This window comes from Pteropus alecto, unplaced genomic scaffold, assembly GCF_000325575.1.
Source record: "Pteropus alecto unplaced genomic scaffold, ASM32557v1 scaffold25, whole genome shotgun sequence".
In the NCBI taxonomy this organism is placed as follows: Eukaryota; Metazoa; Chordata; class Mammalia; order Chiroptera; family Pteropodidae; genus Pteropus; species Pteropus alecto.
The window spans coordinates 6,039,486-6,062,165 of record NW_006441955.1 but is presented as its reverse complement, the minus strand read 5'-3'; the positions used below and the strand labels follow the sequence as shown (position 1 = coordinate 6,062,165).

The 22,680-nt window shown below is 35.6% G+C and overlaps 1 protein-coding gene and 1 pseudogene across 2 annotated transcripts in view; both read left to right on the top strand.

The window, feature by feature from the left end:
• NDC1 (NDC1 transmembrane nucleoporin) overlaps nt 1–17,087 on the top strand; it is a 52,257-nt gene extending 35,170 nt beyond the window's left edge. The window contains exons 17-19 of one of the 2 annotated variants that reach the window (XM_025051932.1): nt 5,556–5,716; nt 13,289–13,409; nt 14,621–17,087. In XM_025051932.1, the coding sequence (XP_024907700.1) occupies nt 5,556–5,716; nt 13,289–13,379 (252 nt within the window). In that variant the 3' untranslated portion in view covers nt 13,380–13,409; nt 14,621–17,087. Of the gene's footprint in view, nt 1–5,555; nt 5,717–8,893; nt 11,429–13,288; nt 13,410–14,620 lie in introns of those variants that run through there. The other variant, XM_006919219.2, reaches the window with a different exon arrangement.
• Nucleotides 1,816–1,934, top strand: LOC112485791 (annotated as a pseudogene).
• Nucleotides 17,088–22,680: the final 5,593 nt, after the last annotated feature.

Sequence of the window (22,680 nt, the reverse complement as noted above, 5' to 3'; positions counted from 1 at the left end):
TTGCCCCTACTAACTCTTAATAGAGATTCTTCATTCTGACTCTAGCCACTTACTCTCCTGTTTTTCCCATGAGTCCTCTGATCTAATAACCACCATGGACTGACCATTCAGTTTTCCCCTCAAATATGTTTTATTTTGTTAACCTAACTCTAACACTATACGTGATATCTTTTCTTTCCTTCTTCGCCTAGAGCATATTCTTCTTTTGTCTAGTTCTGCCCCATAACGCCCATCTCAACACTTTATTGCACTGTATTTTTATTTTCCATTTACTTTTATTATCTATTAGTTGGAGTAGAGGCAGGGACCTTGTCTCATCTCTGTATCCCTAGCATCTGATATGGTATCTGGCCATCATCATCTAATATTATTATTCTATAGCAGTGGTTCTCAGGCAGAGGTGATTTTATTCCTTAGGAGATGTTTGGCAATGTCTAGAGACATTTTGATGGTCATGACTATGGAAGTGCTACTGGCATCTATTGTGTTGAGGCCAGGGATGCTGCTAAACAGCCTATAATGCACAGAAACAGCCCTCACAAAAATCTAGTCCAAAATATCAATAGTACTGAGGTTGAAAAACTGCTCTATTAGTCATCATTTCCAACAACAAAATCTGTTCTTAGCATTTGTTTGGGGCTCCGGCTTTAGTGGAATAAACTTGTTTTAACTAGGTTTTAAGTAAGAGCCTTGAGACAGACCAGGGACTTTCAAGGCTCTGCACAATGAACATTTTTTAATGGCTCTGATAGGTAAATATTCAGGATAGAACACCTGGAATTTTCTCTTTATTTGGCTTCTATGCATATACTATTGCATATAAATATAAATGGGCAAAGAGCATCTGTTTTTATAGTACAACCCTTCTTTAGGCTTCTGTTGAGTCTAAAGGAAAGGCCTTTATGGAATTCTTAATTTTTCCTGAAGAGTATGTAGTTCAGTGGTATATTATACTCACCACTTACTCTTCTCATTATTTGGGATAATTCTTAACTAAATATTTGAGTTCCATTTGTGTGATCTGAAGCTTCAGAGCATGAAGCATATGTAATGCATAAAATGAGTGCTCAGTAGATACTTGTTTAATCTCTACTGATTAAGTACTTCAGTTCTAACCATGAGGTGTATCATTAAATATTATAAACCAGTGTTTCCTAGATTTGTTATTCACAAACTACCTTCACAGTTTTTGCTATAACTTTTTATTTCAACATTCTATTGTTATAATTTTAGTCATTTATATACCACCCAAAGTATTTAGTATTTTAAGTCATTCATTTTTAATTTAAATTTATTTAAAAGGAAACTTTATATCACTGTTGTAAAAGGAAAACTAGTTTGACTTGCTACAAATAGAATACAGGTTTAAGGTCCCTTCTCTCAAACCCTAGAATAGATTTCGAAATTCAGGTTTTTTTGGATTTTAAAACGTAACATGTGGTATACATATCATACATTATATAACACTCCTATTGGTATCTGAAGTAGAATTCGCTTAATCGGATATGTTAATACCCATCTCCAATGAAATATCTGAATATTTATATTAAGTGGAATAAAAACTATAAATAGCCTGTCAGCTCAAGTAAGGTTTCACTGCCAGATGAGGTCAGGTCAGGTCAGCTTTTGCCACGAATAGAGTTACAAAAGTTTGTTTTCAGGGCTTTTTGGCCTTCAGTATTGAGGATTAAAGTGAGAAAAGAAAATAATTTTAAGCTCTAGCTAGATACAGTTGTTTGCTGAAGTCCCTGAACCTGTAGTCTGATTATTCTTTATTATAAAAGGAAATTAGGATTAAAGATTTGTTAAGAACACGAGTATGGCCATACCACCCTGAACAAGCCTGATCCCGTCTGATCTCGGAAGCTAAGCAGGGTCAGGCCTGGTTAGTACTTGGATGGGAGACCACCTAGGAAGACCAGGTGCTGTAGGTGTAAAAAATAAAAAATAAGGGATCGTAAGCTGACAAGGTCTTTGCAATCTGTGAGGTCAGCCAAGGGTTGCCTCGCCTAAAAAACAAACAAATAAACAAAAGAACACATTAGCTTCAAACTGAGACTCTACTCCCTGATTTAACCATTAGGCTCTGTTGGACCTAATTTATTTTTTGCATTTCTGTTTTATGCTGTTCCAACTGTTTGTAAAATTTGATATTTTATTACTTTTATTCTTTCTTAGAGGTCCTTCAAGGAACAGAGAAAACAATTCAACAAAACTTATGCTTTTGCAATTTACCCTTTAGACCCTTTTAAAATTTTAGTGATTTACATTTCCAATATTTTGAACCAATTTACTATTTGATCATCTTAGGAATTATTTCATTATTAATCATCAGTTATTTCCAACTGTGGTAAAAAGAAGAATGATGAAATCATGCAGTGTATTGCATCATCTTTCAAGAAAAGGTATATAAGTCTGGACGCACATCCTTATAGTCTTTTTTTAAAGGTTTCATTGAATATGGTTGCTAATTCAGAATTTAAAAATTTTCACCCACAATGGTAAAGGGAAGAAAATTTCCATTATGTTAAATTGTTATTTAGATAAATCAGAAGATGAATGCAAAGAGACAGATAAGGATACTCTAAACTACCTCTGTTTAATAGAAAAATAATGCAATCCACATATATAACTTTACATTTTCTGGTAGTTACATTTAAAAAATACAAGTGATGTTTGTTTTAATAATATATTTTATTTAGCTCTGTATATCTAAAATACTATCATTATATAAGCAATACAAAATTATTAATGAGACTTTTTTTTTATAGTAAGTCTTCAAAATCTGTTATATATTTTATACTTACAGTATATCTCAATTCAGACCAGCCACATTTCAAGTGCTCAGTAGCTACATGTGTCTTAGTGGTTACCATGTTGGACAGCACAGTTATGGTCTTTAATGGTGATGGTGAACTTGATCATAGAAGAGGAATTTCAGACTGACTTTTCAGATGATAATCTAGATATATTTGCTCAGACTCAGAAATTGTTGACAGAACATTATATTTTTAAAGAGAAAAAGGAAATACACATGATATTCTCACCTAGTAAGTCATTCATTCAACAGGAAGGACTTTGTTCCACAATATAAGTAAGAACCTGAATCATCTCATTTTGCTGAAAGTACACATGACCATATTCTTTCATCTTCTATGAAATTTGTGCACCAAAATTTACCATACAGTTGATAAGTGGATAAATGCTGAAAGTATACAAGGTGATTAGAAGGCATAGATGATATCAAAATGAAAAAAATCACTGGATTAATCTTTTGAATTTTTCTTTATAAATCTAAGAATGAAAATGTTTTGCAATCATGGTGCAAAGGAAATGGTTGAGCTCTCCAACAAAATTATAAGCTGTCAAAAGGTTTTTTTAAATATTGCAATTTGATATTACAAATGAAAGAAAAAGAACCAGAAATAATGATAAACTAGAACCTGTTAGAGATATATTTTCAATTTGAAATCAATATTATGAAGTGGATATGTTCCAGGTTGATGCATGATAGCTGATGAGCAGCTACTTGCATTCAAAGGACATTGCCCATTTCAGATGTATATAGCTTCAGAACATGGAAATATATTTATATTCTTATTTAAATTTCTATGAAATTATTTTACATTATCTTGTCATTCTTGTATTTTTATAAAATGACTTTAAACTATAAAAACATTCCATTAGACCAAGGTGGTAAATGATGATGACTATTTTTCCTGACATACTGAGAGTTAATCAGGTTTCTAAGAAAATCGAGAAGGAAGTAACTTTTCCATTGTGATTCAGTGTTATTTAATGTTGCTTAAATATGTCACTGAATACCACCTCTCATACTGCCTAAAATTATCTCAAGTGTGTCCCATTCTTGGGAAACACTCTTATAAGTTACTTTTGAAAGAATACACAATTGGACTTGAAGTTATCATGGCATACTGAACACATATCGAATCTTGTTTCCTTAAACTCTACCAAATTACAGTAAAAGGACTTTTAAAAAGACATAAATCTACAAACAGAAGAGACAGCAGCAACAAAATTTTCAAAGCTGGAGAGCAGATGGTTGAGATAAAAGACTTAGCAGATTCCCAAAAGCAAATCTGAAATTGTTAGTGGAACAAGCACCAGTATCTCTGGAACCAAGGATAAAGAGACAGGTACCAAAATAAAGAAGTTTAGGTGAAAGCTGTTTCAAAACCAGTTAGATCCATAGATCCTCTTTGCCGGTGGTGCTCCTCCCTCATTCCAGCAGCAGTCGAAGTTTATCCTCTAGAGAGAGTAGAACATTGGGTCTCTGTATAAGAGTCCAGACACAGTTGTGGGTACCACAGTAAAAGCAAGGGATGTGCTCAGTAGCTCTGTTCTCCAATTGGTTGCTTGAGTACTGGAGACCAGGCCCTCCACAGAGGCTACTGGAAAGCTCTACTCTGGGAACTGCAAACAATCCAAGAGAAAAGACTTAAAGTTACTGAGTTGGGGGGTCACCGCACAAAAGTCCACACAGATCACCTCTTGTGAAGGCTGTTGTCAATAATCTTCAACCTTGTACTCAGAGCTTTTGGTCAGCTCTTTAGGAGGTCCCATGCAGTGATAAGCCAAGGGTCATTAGATTCCTGAGGAAGGTCTCTAATGCAAGAAGATAAAGAGAAAAGCAAATGGGGAAAAATAACTTGTAAGAAAGTGTAATAAGCAAAAAACAAAAAACAAAACTAAAGTAAAACCACAAAATTTATCAGAGTCCTTAGCAATAAGAATATTATATCCTTGAAACGAAAATAGGATGCTAAAATAAAAAGGATCACTTAGATGAGATAAAAAATGATGAAATTAAAAATGTGATGGCAGAAATCATTTTAACTTGTTTTATTTCTTTTAGTGGTTATATCCATTACTATAAATAATAGGCTTTTACTATTGTCATATTAGACATTATCTTGCTGTAGTAGATTAATATACTTATACTTCTCTATCTTCACTTCTGTCTTTTAACATAGTTATTTAAAAATGATATTTACCTTTGGCCTTAAAAGATATACTTAAATCTTTCTTATTCTATCAACTCTAAGTAAAATCAGTTTCATTTTTTAATTCTCTCCCCGCCTATTATTGTTCATAGATGTTTTATCATATAGAATTGAAAAGGAAGATAAGACAGTTTAGTAAATAACTTTCATTTATATAAAATATAAAGTTTTAGTCTTTTTTTTTTTTTTTTTTTGCTGAGCTTTATTTTATAATAAAAGTACTCTTACCTTTATACATCGTAAGCAGAGTAGGATATCTGTGTTTCACTGCCCAGCTTTGCATCTTCAAAGCCGTTGTGAAGTATAGCTTCTTTTTAGAGGAAGGTCTGGACTTGTTCCTGGTAACTTCTGAAGTGGCTGAACCTCTACTGCATTGTTTTTCAAACCATTTGTGATCCAAAATAAATATTTTGTAGTATGTCTGTGTATGTGTCTGTCTGTCTATCTGAAATAAAATCTCCTTAATCCTTTGGCCTAAGTTGGCTTTCTTGGTAGTCTGAACTAATGTATTTTTTTTCATTCTTGATCTAGGCAGTTGACAAGTACTTCAAGCTTCCTCATGCTTCCAGTAAATCACCTCGGATTTCGGGAAGCCTTGTGGACACTTCTTATAAAACATTAAGATTTGCATTTAGAGCCTCACTAAAAACTGCCATCTATCGAATAACTACTACATTTGGTGAACATCTGAAGTAAGTTTACCTGTTTTGGTCTCTGATGATAATTCACTTTCAGGAGTTCCCCTGAGAAATAGGTATGTTCTTTTGCGACATTCATGATTCCTACTGAGAATGAACAGCTTAAATTTAGACTTAATATTTATATTTTAAAATTTGGCCTGTCATATAAGCTTTGGGGCCTTCTTTCAAATGAAGAAAAATAGAGGATAGAAAGTTATAAAAGCATCAAATGTAATACTGTTTCTTTAAATCACCAAAACATCCTTAAGGGAAAAAAAAGGGCAAAAAATTTCTGTTATTACATCTAGGTCAGAAAACTAAGACTCGAGGTGAGCCGAGTATTCCATAAATGAGTCCTTGGTGCTTTGTGAATCATGCTAGAAAAACAGTGACAGATCACAACACCTTCAGACATGGAGCCAGAAAGAAAACCACAAATGCCAAACCTGTTTATATTTAGTTTCATAGATGTTTACTGCTTTCTTCTCATGAAATAACCTAGCTAGTCAGGATAAGAGATACTAGTTTATTAACTAAACTGAGTTTACCATAATTTTAAATGAACTTTAGAAGACATGGGAGATTGCTCTGCTCTTTCTGTATGTAATCAATAAATAATTTAGAACTTCCTCATATACCTGCTTTTAGACACAGTAGTATATTTTCTTTTACTTCCATAATAGTAGGCAGCAGCAGTGGCAAGTTTTATGGCACACTTTGGTTCTGCGTAGGGATACAAAAGAGCTGTAGATAGCCCTCTGTCTTTAAGAGATTTAATATATATGCTGCCAAAGTGAGTGCTATCCTTTAGAGGCTTATTCACTTGCTTAAAAATAAAATCTATTATCAAGTGCCTTCTACATCTGTACTCTCCAATGTGATAACCAAGTATGGCTGTTTAAATTAATTAAAGTTAAATTAAAAATCAAGTTAGTCATCCACACTGGCCTCATTTCAAGTCCTCAATAACTACATATGGCTAGTGGTTACTGTATTGGACAGCTTAGATACAAAACATTTTCATCACTGCAGAAAGTTCTCTTGGACAGTGCTGTTCCAGACAATACACTCAGCACTTTATATGTTTATGTTTTTTTCATATGCTCTTCTCAAAGAGTCTGTGAGGTGTAGAGATTATCATAATTGTACAGATATGGAAACCGAGGCCCAAAGAGGTTAAAAACTTGCTTAATAGCACAATCCAGTGAGTGTTAGAACATGAACCCAAAATCAGGTCTTTCTTGCTTTTAAAATTCCACTTCTTTCCCTGTATACAACCAGACTGCCTCTGAGCTATAAACTGCTATGCAGGATACTCTCAGAAAACACTCGGTGAATTTAGAGAATGAAATAGATACATGATGTATATTGATTATAGAACAAAAATGGGGAAAATAGAGATTTCTTAGATAAGAAAAGGAGATAGATGACTGATAAAAAATTATAAGAATGAAACTCTGCCTTTGTTTCTCTGAGAAGAGCCATATTTTATATATGCACTAAAATTGATGAGGTCAGTAGATACTTTTTTGTACAAATATAGGACAGAATGGTATGGTGGAAAAATATACTTGATTTGGAGTTAAAACATTTGGATATGTTTGGTTACATTATTGATTATCTGTGGTTATAGGTAAGTTACCTAATGATTTAAGCAACTTGCCCAAGATTATGCAAGTAGTCAGTTGCCAAACCAGAATTCAGATCAGATCTTTCTTACTCCTTACTGTCTACATTCCTAACTAGCAGGCTGTGTTGTGTCTCTTAAACTTTGAACCTTTCTGCTACTGTTTAACCCTCCCACAAAAAAGGGTATGTTATTTATCCCACTTTGTTCCATTTGCTGTCCTTAGAGATAAAATACATATATAAAGCCCACCTGGTACATTTTGTATTATTGGGACAACAACTATTATTACTGTATAATACCTAATTTATTCATTATCCAAAACGCCACCTATGAGAACCAGGTATAAAAAAACTCTTGAAGTGTGAAAATTAACACAGGCTAATTACTCGTTGGAGACACTCATTTAATACCTATTTACTCTTTGTTTTTTTTTAATTTATTTTTCAATTACAATTGACATACAGTATTATATATTTACTCTTAATTTAGGCAAATTTGATTTACTGGTTTTCCAGCCTATAACATTAAAATTTGAGGGGAAAAGACAGCTGTTAGAGTCAGGAGTACTAACAGTAGTAAGGTATAGTGCAGTACCTGCTAGCAGAGGCAAGAATCACAAGAAAAGCTGTAGACTTGGTGTTTGAGAGAGCTCAGAGCCATTTAGTTAGAGATGACAGCCTCACTAACACCTAGAGGAGATTGAATCTACACAGTAAAATACTTGAAATGGTTCAATTAGAGGCAGCTATATGGTTTAAGAAAGCAGAGATGTGTACGTACAAGGACTTTTAGAATGATTTGTAGCAAAATTATTATAATAAGACTCTTTGACATTTTAAAAAGCGGTGACATTCAGTTCCTGGATTTTTATCATTCAATGATAATATATTACTATTCAACAACTAGAAGATTAAAATTTTTCATTGTATTCATTTTTTGCCCAGAAGTTTAAAAGGAAGTTTTATACGAGTTTCATTATATATTTGCCCTGATTTTGTCAAGGTAATGTTTTTTTGTGGGGGTGAGAGTGGGGAGAGAACTCAATTTCCCCCTCCAAGACATAATTTATTTTCAAAGGGAAAAGTAAATCTAAACCACCAAGCTGTTACTTTTGAAAACGATTAGTGGAGTCTATTATGTTTAACCAAACATTTTAGTTTAAAGGATTTTATATTAAAGGCAATTCAAATACTCCACAACTCAAAGATAATGTTGGAATCTGGTTTAAATAAAATAATAAAACCCAGAAAATCTACTGCAAAGCCTGGAACTCTGCACAGCAGGTTCCACAGCAGAGCAGGTTAAAATCGATGCCTTCACTTGTCAGTCTTAATTTGCTTTGGTCTTTTAGAAGGTGAAAGCATGCCGTTTCTGAATGCAGGCCCTCTTCTTCATTAGATTAAGGAGGGTTTTCATCCAACTTTTTCAGAAGTACTAAATAAGTGAAGATTTCTACTCATTTTTAATTGTTTTGAAAAATATTGACTCTGTGCTCTGTGGTTCACTTAATATGCTTAATGTAAAATAAAGCTTATGCTTTGAATTTATGTTTCATTTAGTGCTGTGCAAGCATCTGCAGAACATCAGAAAAGACTTCAACAGTTCTTGGAGTTCAAAGAATAGTTAAGTAATATAAACTGTGTTCATTACACTGCTGATACAACTACAGATGGGACAGTAAATGTTCAGCATTCTTGGATCAGAAGAAAATGGACTAATTAGATGCTTCCTTTGTCGTAGTGGTTGCTTTGAAAGCTATACTTTAATGGGAGAAATCATGGAAAGAAATTCTCAGCAGAATAACTGAAAACGGCCTTTTCTGTCCCAGTTGCTTTTTTTGTGTGTGGTATAATAAAATCTTTATTCAATTTTGCAGAAGCATCTATGGTAGTAGAAATGTCTCTAACTTATATAGCTTAATCATAATAACAAGAAAATTTTTAGAATTTACCTTTAGGAGGAGTGGAGCCAGTTCAGAAGGCAAAAATAGGCTGACTTGATCTAGTCTTCTTAGTCAATCTGAGAGTTTAGCTCTCTAAACTTGAAATACATAAACTTTTTAGAGTAGTTTCTATTTACTAAAGGATAAAAATGGTAACACTGGAGAAAAGTTCACAGAAAAAATATTGTCTGAAAGACATATTTTGTTAATCTGTTAGGTTGTGTTTTTGTTTCCAGGGACAAATTAAATTTGCATGATTGTCCAAAAAAGGTCTCAATTTACAGATGCTAACTCTATATAAAGGAATGTGGAAAAATTCAGTTCTTAAGTTACAAGATTAAACATTCACATTTGGTTTTTGAAAGGCAATCGACCGACATCTATGAATTTATTTTGTATCATGTTAGTAAACAATAAGTGTATGGGTATTTTCCCAACTAGTTTTGCTTTCTTTTTCTGGAATAAAACTTTAAGTGATTGCAGAGTTTTTCAAGAAAGAGAAAAAATTTTGCAAGAAAACCCAGGAAGCTTTCCCTTTTTTCCCATCCTTCATCTTCATTAGATCAAATTATTTTGTGAAGCTTTTTTGGCCTCACAGAGGGAGCAGTCTTTGCCGTGTTAACTGGCTAATTAAAATATATTAGGAAAATCTTTACAGCCAGAAACAACTTAGTCACCAAATTGCAAGTGAGACCAAGACGTCAGCGGGATTACTTGGGAGCATGTTGGATGTTACAAAAGTGAGCGAGGTAATTTTATAATTTATTCGCTCAAATTCTTTGGAGATGAAAGATTAGAAATCCTACTGATAGATATTCACTGGACTAGCTTTGGACCGAAATGCTCCCTTGTAATTTTTTTCCTATTTTTCCCCTCTAAGTGTCCCCCAATTTTTTCTTTAGTCAGCACACTATTATATATGACTCTTTAATGTGGTATGTATGTCTACAATTTGTCTGATTACTTGATGTGTTATGTCTTTATTCTTTTTATTTGTAGCCTTTTCAGGCAGCACATGCCAAATTATAAATGAATCCTGTTGACCTTTAAAGTGTCTTTGAGCCAGTTCTCCAGTCCTCAGGAGTTTGGAAGATTTAGGCTATTGCCATTTTTTTTTTTTCCTCCTTTTTTTTTTTTTTCCTTCCTGAAGCGGAGTTGATCTATTTTTGAATTTTAAATGAACTAGTTACTTAGATGACCAGAAAGTGGTGGCTAAGTTGACTTGAGAACTATTGAGTTCCATGTTTTAAAGCCACTGAGCTTTTTATATTCCATTCTCTGTGCTGCCCCTGGCTGAGGCATTTTGGGAGAAAATAAGTCTTTCTGCTTCCATTAAAGATTGTGGTATTTAACCTACTGGATTTTTGAGACTGATGATGGGATGATTCCGTTAAACTTTGACTTCGGTAAAATGTGCAGCTAAGTTTAGGTTTTTGCTATTTCCCAAATACTGTGGTCAAAGGTACATTCGATGAGCAATGTGAAAATTTTAGAAGTATTTATCCCTATTTTCTCTCCAGAGAATGCGCTTTGTACAAAATATGGGTCATATAAAGTCTGCCTTGTGGGATTTGGAAACTGTGGTCCCAAATCAGGATTGTATTTAGTCGGTAAGGGTGTCAGTTCCTTTTCTTCATTGTGTATAGATAATCTCCACACTGTCTGTTGGGTAGGGTGTGGCTCAGTCACCTGTTATTGAAAAGAGCTCCTTCTCCCTAGTTTGAGGAGGAGGATCTTAGGAAAGCCAACGGGAGAGAAACATTTGCTCTGATGAAGTCACATTTTGCCTATGAGTTCGCTGATGCTCTAACATTGGCCTGAAAATTAGTGTTCTTTAAAAGCTTTTTTTTCTGTCAGTGTAAAACATAATTCTATCTGCTCTTGTAATGTTTGCTTGACCCTCATGGAAGGTATAAATCCATGTAACTTCTTTCACGGAGAACTGGGAAACTGTCCTAGAATAAACCTTGTACAGTTGAGTGGACATGGATAAGCAACGATTTGTTACTTTGCCAGATTTGTTTCTTAGTAATTGTTTTTTATGTCTTCCTGTAAATATGGTAATCTGTTTATATCCTTTTGTATATCACTGACACTGAATTGGGTATAAAAATAAATTGACATTTTTGAAAAAAATGGGACTATTAAAATATGTATATCTACAATGTCAGTAATTTAATTTCTGGTTGTGTGTGTGTGTGTGTGTGTGTGTGTGTGTGTGTGTGTGTGTTTCCTTAGCCATTTCAATTCCATCTCCACTTTGGTGCTTATAAAACCTGAAAAAGTTTAACTTCTTGAGAAATCAGATTTTGCTCTTAACTAGACAAATTTGGTGGGTGATCACTGTTTAGGAGCCTGAATTTTCAAAGTCTCTTCATTGTACTGGCTGCCTTTCTTCCAAAACTAAACAAAGGAGGCAAGTACTGAAAGCCATCTTTTAAAAGAAGTTTCCTTTCTTGCCAGAATAGCATTTCTAAATGAATCATATTCCCTCAGGCTAACAGTTATGTCTGTCAACTTTACTTAAATTAGTATGAACTACATCTCAGTGTAGTTGAGGTCCTTAGACTAAGGCCCTCAACTCCCTCTTTTGCTCTCTTAATCGAGTCATCTTTCTTTAAAATCGAATAGCTTATAACAAAAATAGCTTTATCAGTTAACAATCCAGCTATTCTTAGCAACCTACAGACTACCATTTTTAAATAAGTAAAATCTATTGTTTCAAGGAGTAAGAAGTGGAATAGACAAGCACATAACCTCTGTAGTTCTCTGTCGTGGTCCTAAGCAGCCTTGGCAGTTGCCATGGCGATGCAGAGCTAGCTAGTCATAAACATTCACTGAATCTCTATAATGACCCTGCAATTAGAAACAAATTGAACTATGAACAAGACAGTCCTTGCCCTCAAGGAGTTTATAATCTAATGCAGTGGCATTTGAAACTTGGAATCAGAAACATTGGAGTCACAGGAGTGCATAGTAGAAGGAGGTTCAGGGTCTGGACTCCACTGCACTGCAGGTTCTGCTTCAGGAGGTCTGGACTGATTCCCAAGAGCTGTAGTTTATAATGAGTTCTCAGCAGTGGTCTGAAAATCACACTGTGAGAAGAGTTTGTTATAGATCAGGAGTTATCAAACTTAGCATGCATCAAATCACTTGGAATGCTTGTTAAAACACATTACTGGGGTCCCACCTTCAGAGTTTCTGATTAAGTCTGGGGTGGGGCCCAAGAACTTGTTTTTCTAACAAGTGTTCAGGTGATGCGGCTAGTTAGAAGACCACACTGAGAATCACTGCTCTACTGGATTTTCTCATATGTGGTGTTCTCAGATAAGTGAAGCATATGAACTATAATTTGCTATAAGGTAGATTTCTTCCATCAGATTTATTGGAAAGCTGGAAGAATATGGTTAGATCCCATAGGTAAGGCTGAGAAATACTGAGACGTTCATATGCTTGTCTTGAATTGTAGCAGTTGCTACGACCTGAGTTCTTTCACACTGTTATGTGCTTGTGCCTATGTTGTTCCCTTTGCCCGATTTTCTGTCTTGGCAAACGTCTCATTTTTCATGATGAGCTTAGCCATCCCACATACTCCCAGAGATTTCAATGTGTTTTTTTCAATGTTGTCATTTCTTCTTTTTTGGACCTCATCATATTGAATTGTAACTTAAGATTACACATCTGCCCCCGTCCTTCCAGGATTCCAGTTATACTTTCTCAGTATATCATCTGTATCTTAACCTGTCTACATTTTAATATTTCTGACTTTTCCATCAATGAAGTCCATGTAGACTATGAGCTCTACTAACAGTAGTAGTTTCCCAAAAAGTAAGTGAAAATTAGCAGACCTTTATTTATAATTCTGAGATCCAGAGCGTTTGTTTTTTTTTCTTTGTAAGTTTGGTGACAAAATTTACTTGGCAGCTAAACCTGACCTTAACTGACTTGATAGGAGGCTGTTTGCAGACTTAATTTATTCCATGTAGTATAACTATGCTTATATTTGTTGTAGGATGTTTGATTATGAGGTGCTGTCGCAGACCCCATGGGAGTGGTATATAATATGCATCACTATTACCTTTTTGAAAAATTCTTTATTCTGAAACATCTGGCCTCAGGAGTTTTAAGACAAGGTATGTAGACTTGCTTTTGTAGAATACTGTTAATTCTTCCATTTACTCAGCATTCACTCACTACCAAGCTCTGTGACAGGCACTGATGGTACAGAGTCACAGACCTCGCCCTCAGAGAGCTTACCACTTGTGTGTGAGAAGTAAGTGGAAACAACCCTTGTTTTCACAGACCCTTTTTCTTACTTATTTGCAAAATTGATGTGTCTTGCTATTGCTGTCTTGTTTTGATTGAGCATCTATTCTGTTCCTAGTCTGCACTAAATGCATCTCCTTAGGTGTCCTGGTGCGAGCCCACTTTGTCACTTGCATTACTTGGCAGGAGCTATGTGGCTCTACCATGCCCTCAAATGCTCATGTTCTCCCTGCACACACATATATTACCAGATACCGTTGAGTGTGTCCTACAAGTGATCCTGGTGCTAAAGTAATTCTCTGCCTCTGGCAGAGAAACACTGGAAGGTGACCTCTAAATCACAGATCTTTACTTTGATAGTTTTTTTGAAGATACCCTTTTTATCTCTCACTTTATTAGTAACAGTCTACAGTCTTGAAAAAATATCAAACAATAGTCCCTCCCTAATTATATTATGGCCCTTAGTTGCAAGGACACAATCTCCACCTCAGTTTAGCTTAAGCATAAAAAATGGGAGTTGAACCTAAAGGGCACGGGAAAGCCTTGGTTAGCACAAGTATAGACCTGCTCTGGGTCCCCTGAAGAATCTAGAAAGCTCTCAGGATTTCTAAATGATTCTTTGTGCATAAATTCTTTCTTTTCTTTCCCTGCCTGCTGGCTTTCTACTATTTCCATCTGCCCTCTAGCTCCTGAGTTTACATACACTAAAGACTGACCAACTGTTCCTGCATGCCAACCGAATTCTTGACTGAAAGAAATTAGTCCAAATGGATCAGTGTCCAAGGGTCTAATTAGGCTTCAGGAACAAGGTCATGCAGTGCCATTGTGGCTTCTGAGAGCTTACCTTTGTTGATTAGGATAGAGTGGAGGGTAGGGGCAATTTCAAGAGCCTCCTAAGACAGGGGACAACATTTGGGGTTCAGGGTCTGCAAAGAGGGGCTGGCAAACCCCCTAGTTTTGAGCTGGAGCTTAGCAGGAAGGGCTACACTTTAGTAGGAAGGGTGACGAGGAAGTAGATTCCATGAATTGTGGTTCAGTTAAGACTTCTCATTCAATTGTGGTAATCTCTGTTTGCCAGTGTTTCTAGATCCTGGGAGAAGGTATCATATCCTCTCCAGAGGAAAACAGCACCCTGGGCCTCAATTATTTCTACAAGTTTTCAAATGCAATATCTGTACACAAAAATAACCAGGCATGGGAAGAAACAAGACAACATGAATGAGAGCAACAAAAGCAACAGACAAGAGACCCATATGGATTGCAGATATTAGAGTTATCAGATTTTACAATAATTGTGATTACTATGTTCAATAAGATTTAAAATTGAAATTTTCATTAGAGAAGTAGAAATTACATATATGTGTAGTAGAAACCACACACATAAACTACATATGTATATATATAAAATTGAAAAGAAATTCTAGGACAGAAAAATAGAATAACTAAAATTAAGTCAGTGCAGATAAGTTTCTGCAGATTAGACATAGCTTAAGAAAAATGACTTGGAAGATAGGGCAGAAGAAATTATGCAGAATAAAGCATGGAAAGTCAAAAATATCGAAATACTGAAACAGGTTAAGACACAGATGATACAATGAGAAAGTTTATGAGTGTAATTAATTGGACTCCTGGAAGGAGGTAGAGATTTAATGGAACAGAAGCAATTTTGAAGATTTAAAAGCAAATAACTTTATAGAGTCAATGAGACATCAAGCGAGCGGCAGGTTGGAAAATCTCTGTGAACCCTAAACATAAATAAAAATGCGCATTAAGGTACAGCATAGTAAAAGTGCTAAAAACCAAAGACAGTGTCTTCAAAGTAGAGAGAAGAAAGACCATTTTTAAATGAGCAACAACTAAAAAGCTAACTTCTCAACAAGAACAATCGAAGGCAGTGGAATGGAAATTTTAAAGTGCAGAAAGAAATTTTCTAGCCTAGAATTCCATACCCAGCATTAACCTACAAAAATAACAAATAAACATTTTCAGGCAAACAAAAGAGAAATTTCATCAACAGGTCACATTAAAAAGAACTTAATTTATAAAGATAGTTTGTTCAGAGAGAAGAAGGACAGAGAAACAGGAAGAAATTAACAAAAAAGGTAAATAGACTTATGAAACAATGTCTGATGAGGTTTTAAATATATGGAGAATTAAAGTACACAACACAATAACATATATAAGTCAGTATTTGGGAGTTAAAATATCCTAAGGTCTTAACATTGGGAAGAGAGTTAAAGTGTCAGCAGTAGATTTTGATATAATAAAGATGCGTATAACTTAAGGATAACTAAGAAGATAGTAAAAGTTTCAAGCTGAGACAGAAAGAATGGAATAACAAGAATCTAAAAGTAAGGAAGGAAAACTAAATCTGTAATAGGCAGGATAAAGAAAATGCTCATAGTAAGATGTAGATTTAAACCCAAGTATATCCAGTAATTACATTAAATATAAATGGACTAAATGTTCTGATCAAAAAGCAAAAAACTAAAAATCCAACTGCTGTTAACGAGCCACATCTAAAACAAGGATAGATATATTGAAAATAAAAGGATAGGAAAGATAGGCAAACACTAAAAAGCTGGAATAGTTGTATTAATTTTTTGACAAAGTATCATTTAAGGTAAAAGCCTTACTAGGGATAAAGAGGGGCACTTCAAAATAGTAAAAGAGAAAAATAAAGTTCTAAATGTTAATGCACCTAGTAGCATAGCCTCAAAGTATGTTAAAATGGTATGGGCAAAAGATGAACAGGCGCTTCAAAAAGGAGAGTATTCAAATGGCTTATGAGAGAAGGCAGGTGTTCAGCACTATTAGTTACTAGGGAAATGCAAATTTATACGAAGATACCACTACACACCTATCAGAAGGGCTAAAAATAAAGACTGACAATGACAGGTGTTGATGAGGATGTAGAGCAACTAAAACTCTCATGTAATCCCCAGAAGGAGTGAACAAATGGGCAATATCTACTGAAGCTAAACAAGCCTATCTTAGAATCTATTAAATTCCACTAGCTGGTATATGCCCAAGAGGAATGAGTGCATATGCCCACTGAAAGTCATGTTTACAAGTATGCTTATAGCAAGATTTTCCATAATAGCTCTCAAATTGGAGATAATTCAAATGTTTATCGACAGATGGATAAATATATTGTGCCAAACATTTACAATATAATTTTAAGTAGCTATCAAAAGAATGAACTACCGCTATGTGAAACAATATGAATGAAGCTCATAGACATAATATTAAACAAAAGCCAGACACAAAGGAATATATACACTGTACGATTGCATTTATATGCATTTCAGGAACAAGGAACAGGTAAAACAATGTTATCACCCTCAGTCAGAATAATGATAATGGAGAGAGGAGTAACCTATTATTGACTTAGAAGGGCATGAGGAAACCTGGGGTGCTGGAAATGGTCTATGTCTTGATTTGAATTATGTGGGTATATACTTATAAAAATGCATTGAACTGTATATGTAAGATGTTTGTACTTTCTGAATGTTATACCTTAATAAAATACATAAAAGCAAAAATGGGCAGAACCCCTTAGAAGGAGAAACAGACAGGTCCACAATTATAATAAGATATTTTTTATACCTTACTCAATAACTGATAGAACAAGTAGATTTTAGAAATCGGTAAGGATGAAGAGTATTTGAATGACGTAATCAGCAAACATGATCTAAATGGACATATATGGAACATTGCACCTAACAACTGAAGAACATGCGTTCTCTTCAAGCTCATGTTGAACATTTACAAATCTGGCCATATGTTGGTCCATAAAGCAAGTCTCAACAAATTTCAAAGCATTAAGATCATTTAGAGTATGTTTGTAAGTCAATTAAGGTAAAGATCAATTTTAAATGATAATTAGAACATTCTGTAAGTTCGGAAATTAAATATGTTTTAAAACTGCCCACAGGTCAAAGAAAAAATCACACAGGTAGGAATTAGAAAAATGATTTTAAAGGAGTGATAATAAAAATACATGTGGAAGCTCGTGAGGTATGGCTAATCCTGAGCTTAGAGGGAAATTTATACCCTTAAATGCATATATACATATTAGAAAAAAATAAAGGCTGAACATCGGTGAACTGGGTACCATCTCAAAAAGCTAGAAAGTGAATTTAATCACTTTAGTCTTTACCACTTCTATAACTTTTCGATGCACATGTCGTAATGTATTTTAATTACCAGTTTACTTGCTCTCACTGGAAAAAGTGATCCATGAGTTCTTTGGGTTCAGGGATCATGTTTTATTCTTTATATCCCCAGTGCCTATTAAAGTATCTTGCACACGGTTGATAGTTGTTTGAACTGAATACAGTTCAGTGCCTTAGGATTGTTAGAAACTCAGGGTCTCAAACTCAAGTGTTTACAGAAGCCAGGCAGGTGATATGATGAGTGAGCCTGCTATATGGGAAATGGAGAACATGGCAAACTGGAGGGCACGTGCTGCTTCTAAGGGGACAACTGCTGCAGCTGCCGGACCCTAGTTGATTGTCGCAGTGGGAGAATGCTTGCCTGCTATGTCTAGATCTCCAATTTGTTTATAAGAAGGCAGAAATTCAGATTTTGATATGAAATCTCCATTTTTAAAGTGTTGGAAACTAATTAATTAAAAAAAATAAAAATACAGCGAGTGCCAAACCAAACTACACAGCCCTATGGCTGCCGTTTTGCAACCTCTGTTTTATTTCACACCTTTAAAAGGTGGGAACATGTTTCATGTCTATATACCCTAGCCAATAGACTGTTGAGCTGCCTTTTCCATCAAGCGTATTTCTGCCTGAAGAAAGGGGTCGTACTGCTTCCTAATTGGATTTCTGGGTCATATCTGTAAGAGGTTTGCAGGATTTTTTAAAGCCTTCTTTGTAGTTGGCTGTTTACCCCAGCTGAATCGGACATGTGTTCCCAAAGATTTTTTCCCTCTTTTTGTTGTAATATTCTTAATGATGCATTCTGACTTTTTCACTCTGTTTTCTACACATTTGTCACCACTTCTGCTTTTGGATCTTCATGCTGGAAAATCTGAGGCTTACATGGAAGATTGATTTTTAATGCCCCTTGTGTTGTTTTTCGGCTGTAACATTTGCATGCAATTATGACATTTTAAAAATAGGAGACCATGGGGTTTGAAAAAAAGAATCTTCTGGGCGGATGAGCAAATGGAAAGGCTGGCCTTTAATTTTGTTAACATCCCAATTACATCGTGGTAACCCTCGTGACGATTTCTGTCCCTTGTAATGCAACACCTGGTTTTTGTTCCAGGGACAGGGACCAAGACTGGCTGACTCAACCCTTGCTCAATCATGAAAGCTTTGGTGGGAAAGCTCGTGTTTTCCACAGGCCAGCAGAGGTCACTATTTCAAAGTTGTTAGAGGGAAAATTATCCACACAGTCCATACCACTTCTCTTTTATTTGGGGGAGGTTTTATTCATAATACTGATGGGAGATTTTTTATTCACACTTTCAGTATTTTCAAACGTTCTTTAAAAATCAATTGTTTTTGTATATTGCGTTTAAAAGTGCTGGTGGCTTGAGTGGGCTTCTGCAGATCATTGCTTATAGGACTAATAACAGCTACCATTTATTGAGCATCTACTAGGTGCTGGATCCTGTGCTCTGCACTCTACACACATTATCTTTAATAGCCATTTGCCTGCTAGGGTCGTTGTGAAATTTATCTCAGTTTTCCAGAAAAAGAGACTGAGGCAGGAAAAGTGAGATGATTTGCCCAAGAACACACGGCAAAGTAGAGATGGGATTCAGATGCAGGGAGATCTGTCTTCAGAGCCAAGCTCTTAATTTGCTTGGAAGCTGCACTTTTTTCCCAAGAAGAAATATGTTAACAGCTCGAAGCAACAATCACCGAGAATGTGTGAAGGGAGTATGTATTTTTGAAGCAAAACTTTAGAAATAACTTGCTGTTTTCTCTTTGCAAATTTCATTCTATTTTCTTGAAGGAGCTAGACTTTATTTCTTAGTCTCCTTTGAAAATAAGAACTGTGATGACCTGTCAGGCTTTGCTTCTTCTCCACATGAAAACAAATATTAGTAATACATTGTCTCCAAAAATGTCTCACTCAATCAACCATTTAGTGAGTAAAGTTTACTAAAAAGATTCTTATTTCATTTTACAAGTCCAACGGAAAACTTTTTAACTTTGAAAAGAAATAGACTGTGAATGAAAAGATAATCTGTTTTAGTGGGCTTTTATTTATTCATGTTTGAAAACATGAATAAATCACTAGTATTTTCCATAAAGCTGGAGAGTTATTAGAGGACAGCTGTGTTCATCACCAGATAATGAGTGGTCAATTTGACCCCCATGTTCTCACTGAAGGGGTCATGTGAGAACAGTAAGAAAAGGCTTTGTATCTTTTGGGCTGCTATAAAAGGACATTTGGTTCTGAAGTCAGTCTTACAAATTGGCCTGGTGTACTGCTGTCTATTATTCTTATTTCGAAATTTTTAATGTTTTGTGGTTGCTATTAACTATAATTATTATTAGAACAGAAAACCACATTACCCTTTTAGATCTTCTTAATTAACTAATAAGATGGAGCTGACTTATTTTTGTTGTCAGCAAATATTTAACAAGCTTTCATGGGGATAGCAAGTAGCTCAGAGTAACAAAACAAAGGCTCTAGTAGGGGGAGATAGACAATGAATATAAACAAACATCATGTGGTGGTGAATACTCTGAAGAACAAGTAGAAAGTAGGATGGGATTCTATTTTAGATATGTGGTCAGAGAAGGCCTTCCTGATAAAGTGATATTTGGCCAGATGCCTGAATGAGGTAAGAGAGAGCGTAAGTGGATATCTGGGGGGAGAGTTCCAAAAAGCAGAAGGATGCTGAGGCCAACAGCATGCCTGGTAAGTTCAAGGGATAGCCAAGAGGGCAGAGTGCTGGGCACAGAGGGTGAGGGGAAGAGTGGTGGGTGGGGTCAGAGACATAGGATGGGGACCAGGTCATGTCAGGCCTGGTTGGCTACAATAGGGACTTTGCCCTTACTCTGAGTCAGAAGCAGACTTGGAAAGTTTTGAGTAAAGGAGTAACATGGGCCCACTTATGTTTTAAAAAAGTACATTTGGCTGTTGTGTGGAAAACAGACTGGGGAGAGGTGGGGGCAGGTAGGAATGAAAGCAGGGAGGCTAGTGAGGAGGCTATTGCTGTAAACTAAGTGAAAGGGGATAGTGGCTGGGACCTGAGAGATGGCAGTGGAAGTGATGAGGAACAGGTCTGGGTCCGTGATGAAGACAGAGTTGACGAGAGCCTACTTCTGGATCTTCTTCTATGTGAAAAATAAATAAGTTTCTATGTTATTTAAGCCCCCATTACTTTGAGTTTTTCAGTTATATGCAGCCAAACTCATCTTACCTGCCCCCCAAGGAAACCCATTCCTTTCCCAACTCAGTAAATGGCAATTTCATTCTACCAGCTGCTCAGACCAAAATCTTGGAGTCCATATTAATGATTTGTTTTCTTTCATACCCCATAACCATTCTCCCGCCAATTTTTAGGAAGGTTATCAGGAATTCAGGCTCATTCTAACTCTGTACTTAGCTAGCCCCAAGGTATAGCCCTCATCCTCATGGTCCCATATGACTGCTGGAACTAGAGCTATTATATCTGCATTCCAGGAAATGGGAAGGGACAAGAAAAGGGAGAATGGTATACACCTTCCCTTTTGTGGAGACTTCCTAAAAGGCCTCATACTTACCCTTGCATCTCATTGGCTGAAGTGTAGTCACATGGCCACATCTGGCTGCAAGGGAGGCTGGAAAATGTCTTTTAGAGGTTATGTGTGACCCCCAAATAAAACTGGGGTACTATTACTGAGACTCTGAGTGAATGTTAAGTTAGGCTGCCAGTAGTCTCTTCAGCGTTTGGAGTTTGACTTTGGAAGAAATGAGTTCTAGTCTTATCTCTGGCACTATTTAGCTATGTGATTTTGAGCTAAGATTACATCACTAAACCTCTATCTCACCTGCAAAATAAAAGAATTGGACTGAGTGATTTTTAAGTTCCCTTCTCACTGTAACATTGCATGAGTCTTTGAATTTGTCATTTAATAAGGTAAGTATAGTTTTCAAAAAGAGATAAAAAGTCTTGAAAAGATTATGCAAGATGTCTATCAAATGTCTTAAGATTGATCTTTTGTAATTGAAAGATTCATTTCAAAGTGATTCATGAATACAATTCCATGCTTTTTTTCAGAATGCTTTCTTCATATAGGTATAGATAATTTTAACATATGATTGAAAAGAAGCATATAAATTACATAATCTTAGTGCATACTGGAAAACGATATTTATTTTATAATAAAAAGTTTTAATAAAAATATGAATAATCAACTATCCCATTCCTTACTCCATATATACATTTGTAGCCTTATTTACGAACTTTTGACCTGTTTAAAAAATTTCGTGCGTGTGTTCAAATCCATACACTACTGCTTATTCTCATATACATTAAAGTCTGTGTCTTCAAGAGTTCTGCAGTTTATTATTGGGAATACAATAATACACAAATAGGTATATAATAAGGCAGAAAATAAGTGCTCTGAGAGGGGCTTTGTGTGTTTGGTGTTTGGTGTTTGGTTAGGAGGGGAAGCAGGCTGTATGGAGAAGGGGCCAATTGAGGTAAGCCTTGCAGATATGGATGGGGCTGGGTGGGAGTGGTCAGCCACAAAAGCATTCTGGATGGAAGAGGAGAGGTCAGGTTACAGAGAATGTTCCAGTTCAGTTGTGGATGAGGTAGGGTGGCACAATGGAAAGATCAAAGATCATGGTATTTAAGGTCTAGTAAACCTAGTGCTAAAACCTGAAAATGCTACTTGCTGGCTGAGACCTTGCACGAGTCAATAACCTATTTGGGTCTCATTTTCCTCATCTGTGTCCTCACAGGAGATAATACTACTCTCTACATAGGGTTGTTGTTTGTACTGAATATAAATATGTCCTGTCACCTGCAGTAATTTATATAAGAGAAACTTCCACAGGGCATGGTACTATGTGCTTCCATAAGTAACAGGCCCCTTCTCCTATATGGAAAATTAATATTAGTCCTCATAATTTTTTAAGCTCTCAAATCTAGTTGTCCTCATTATCAGT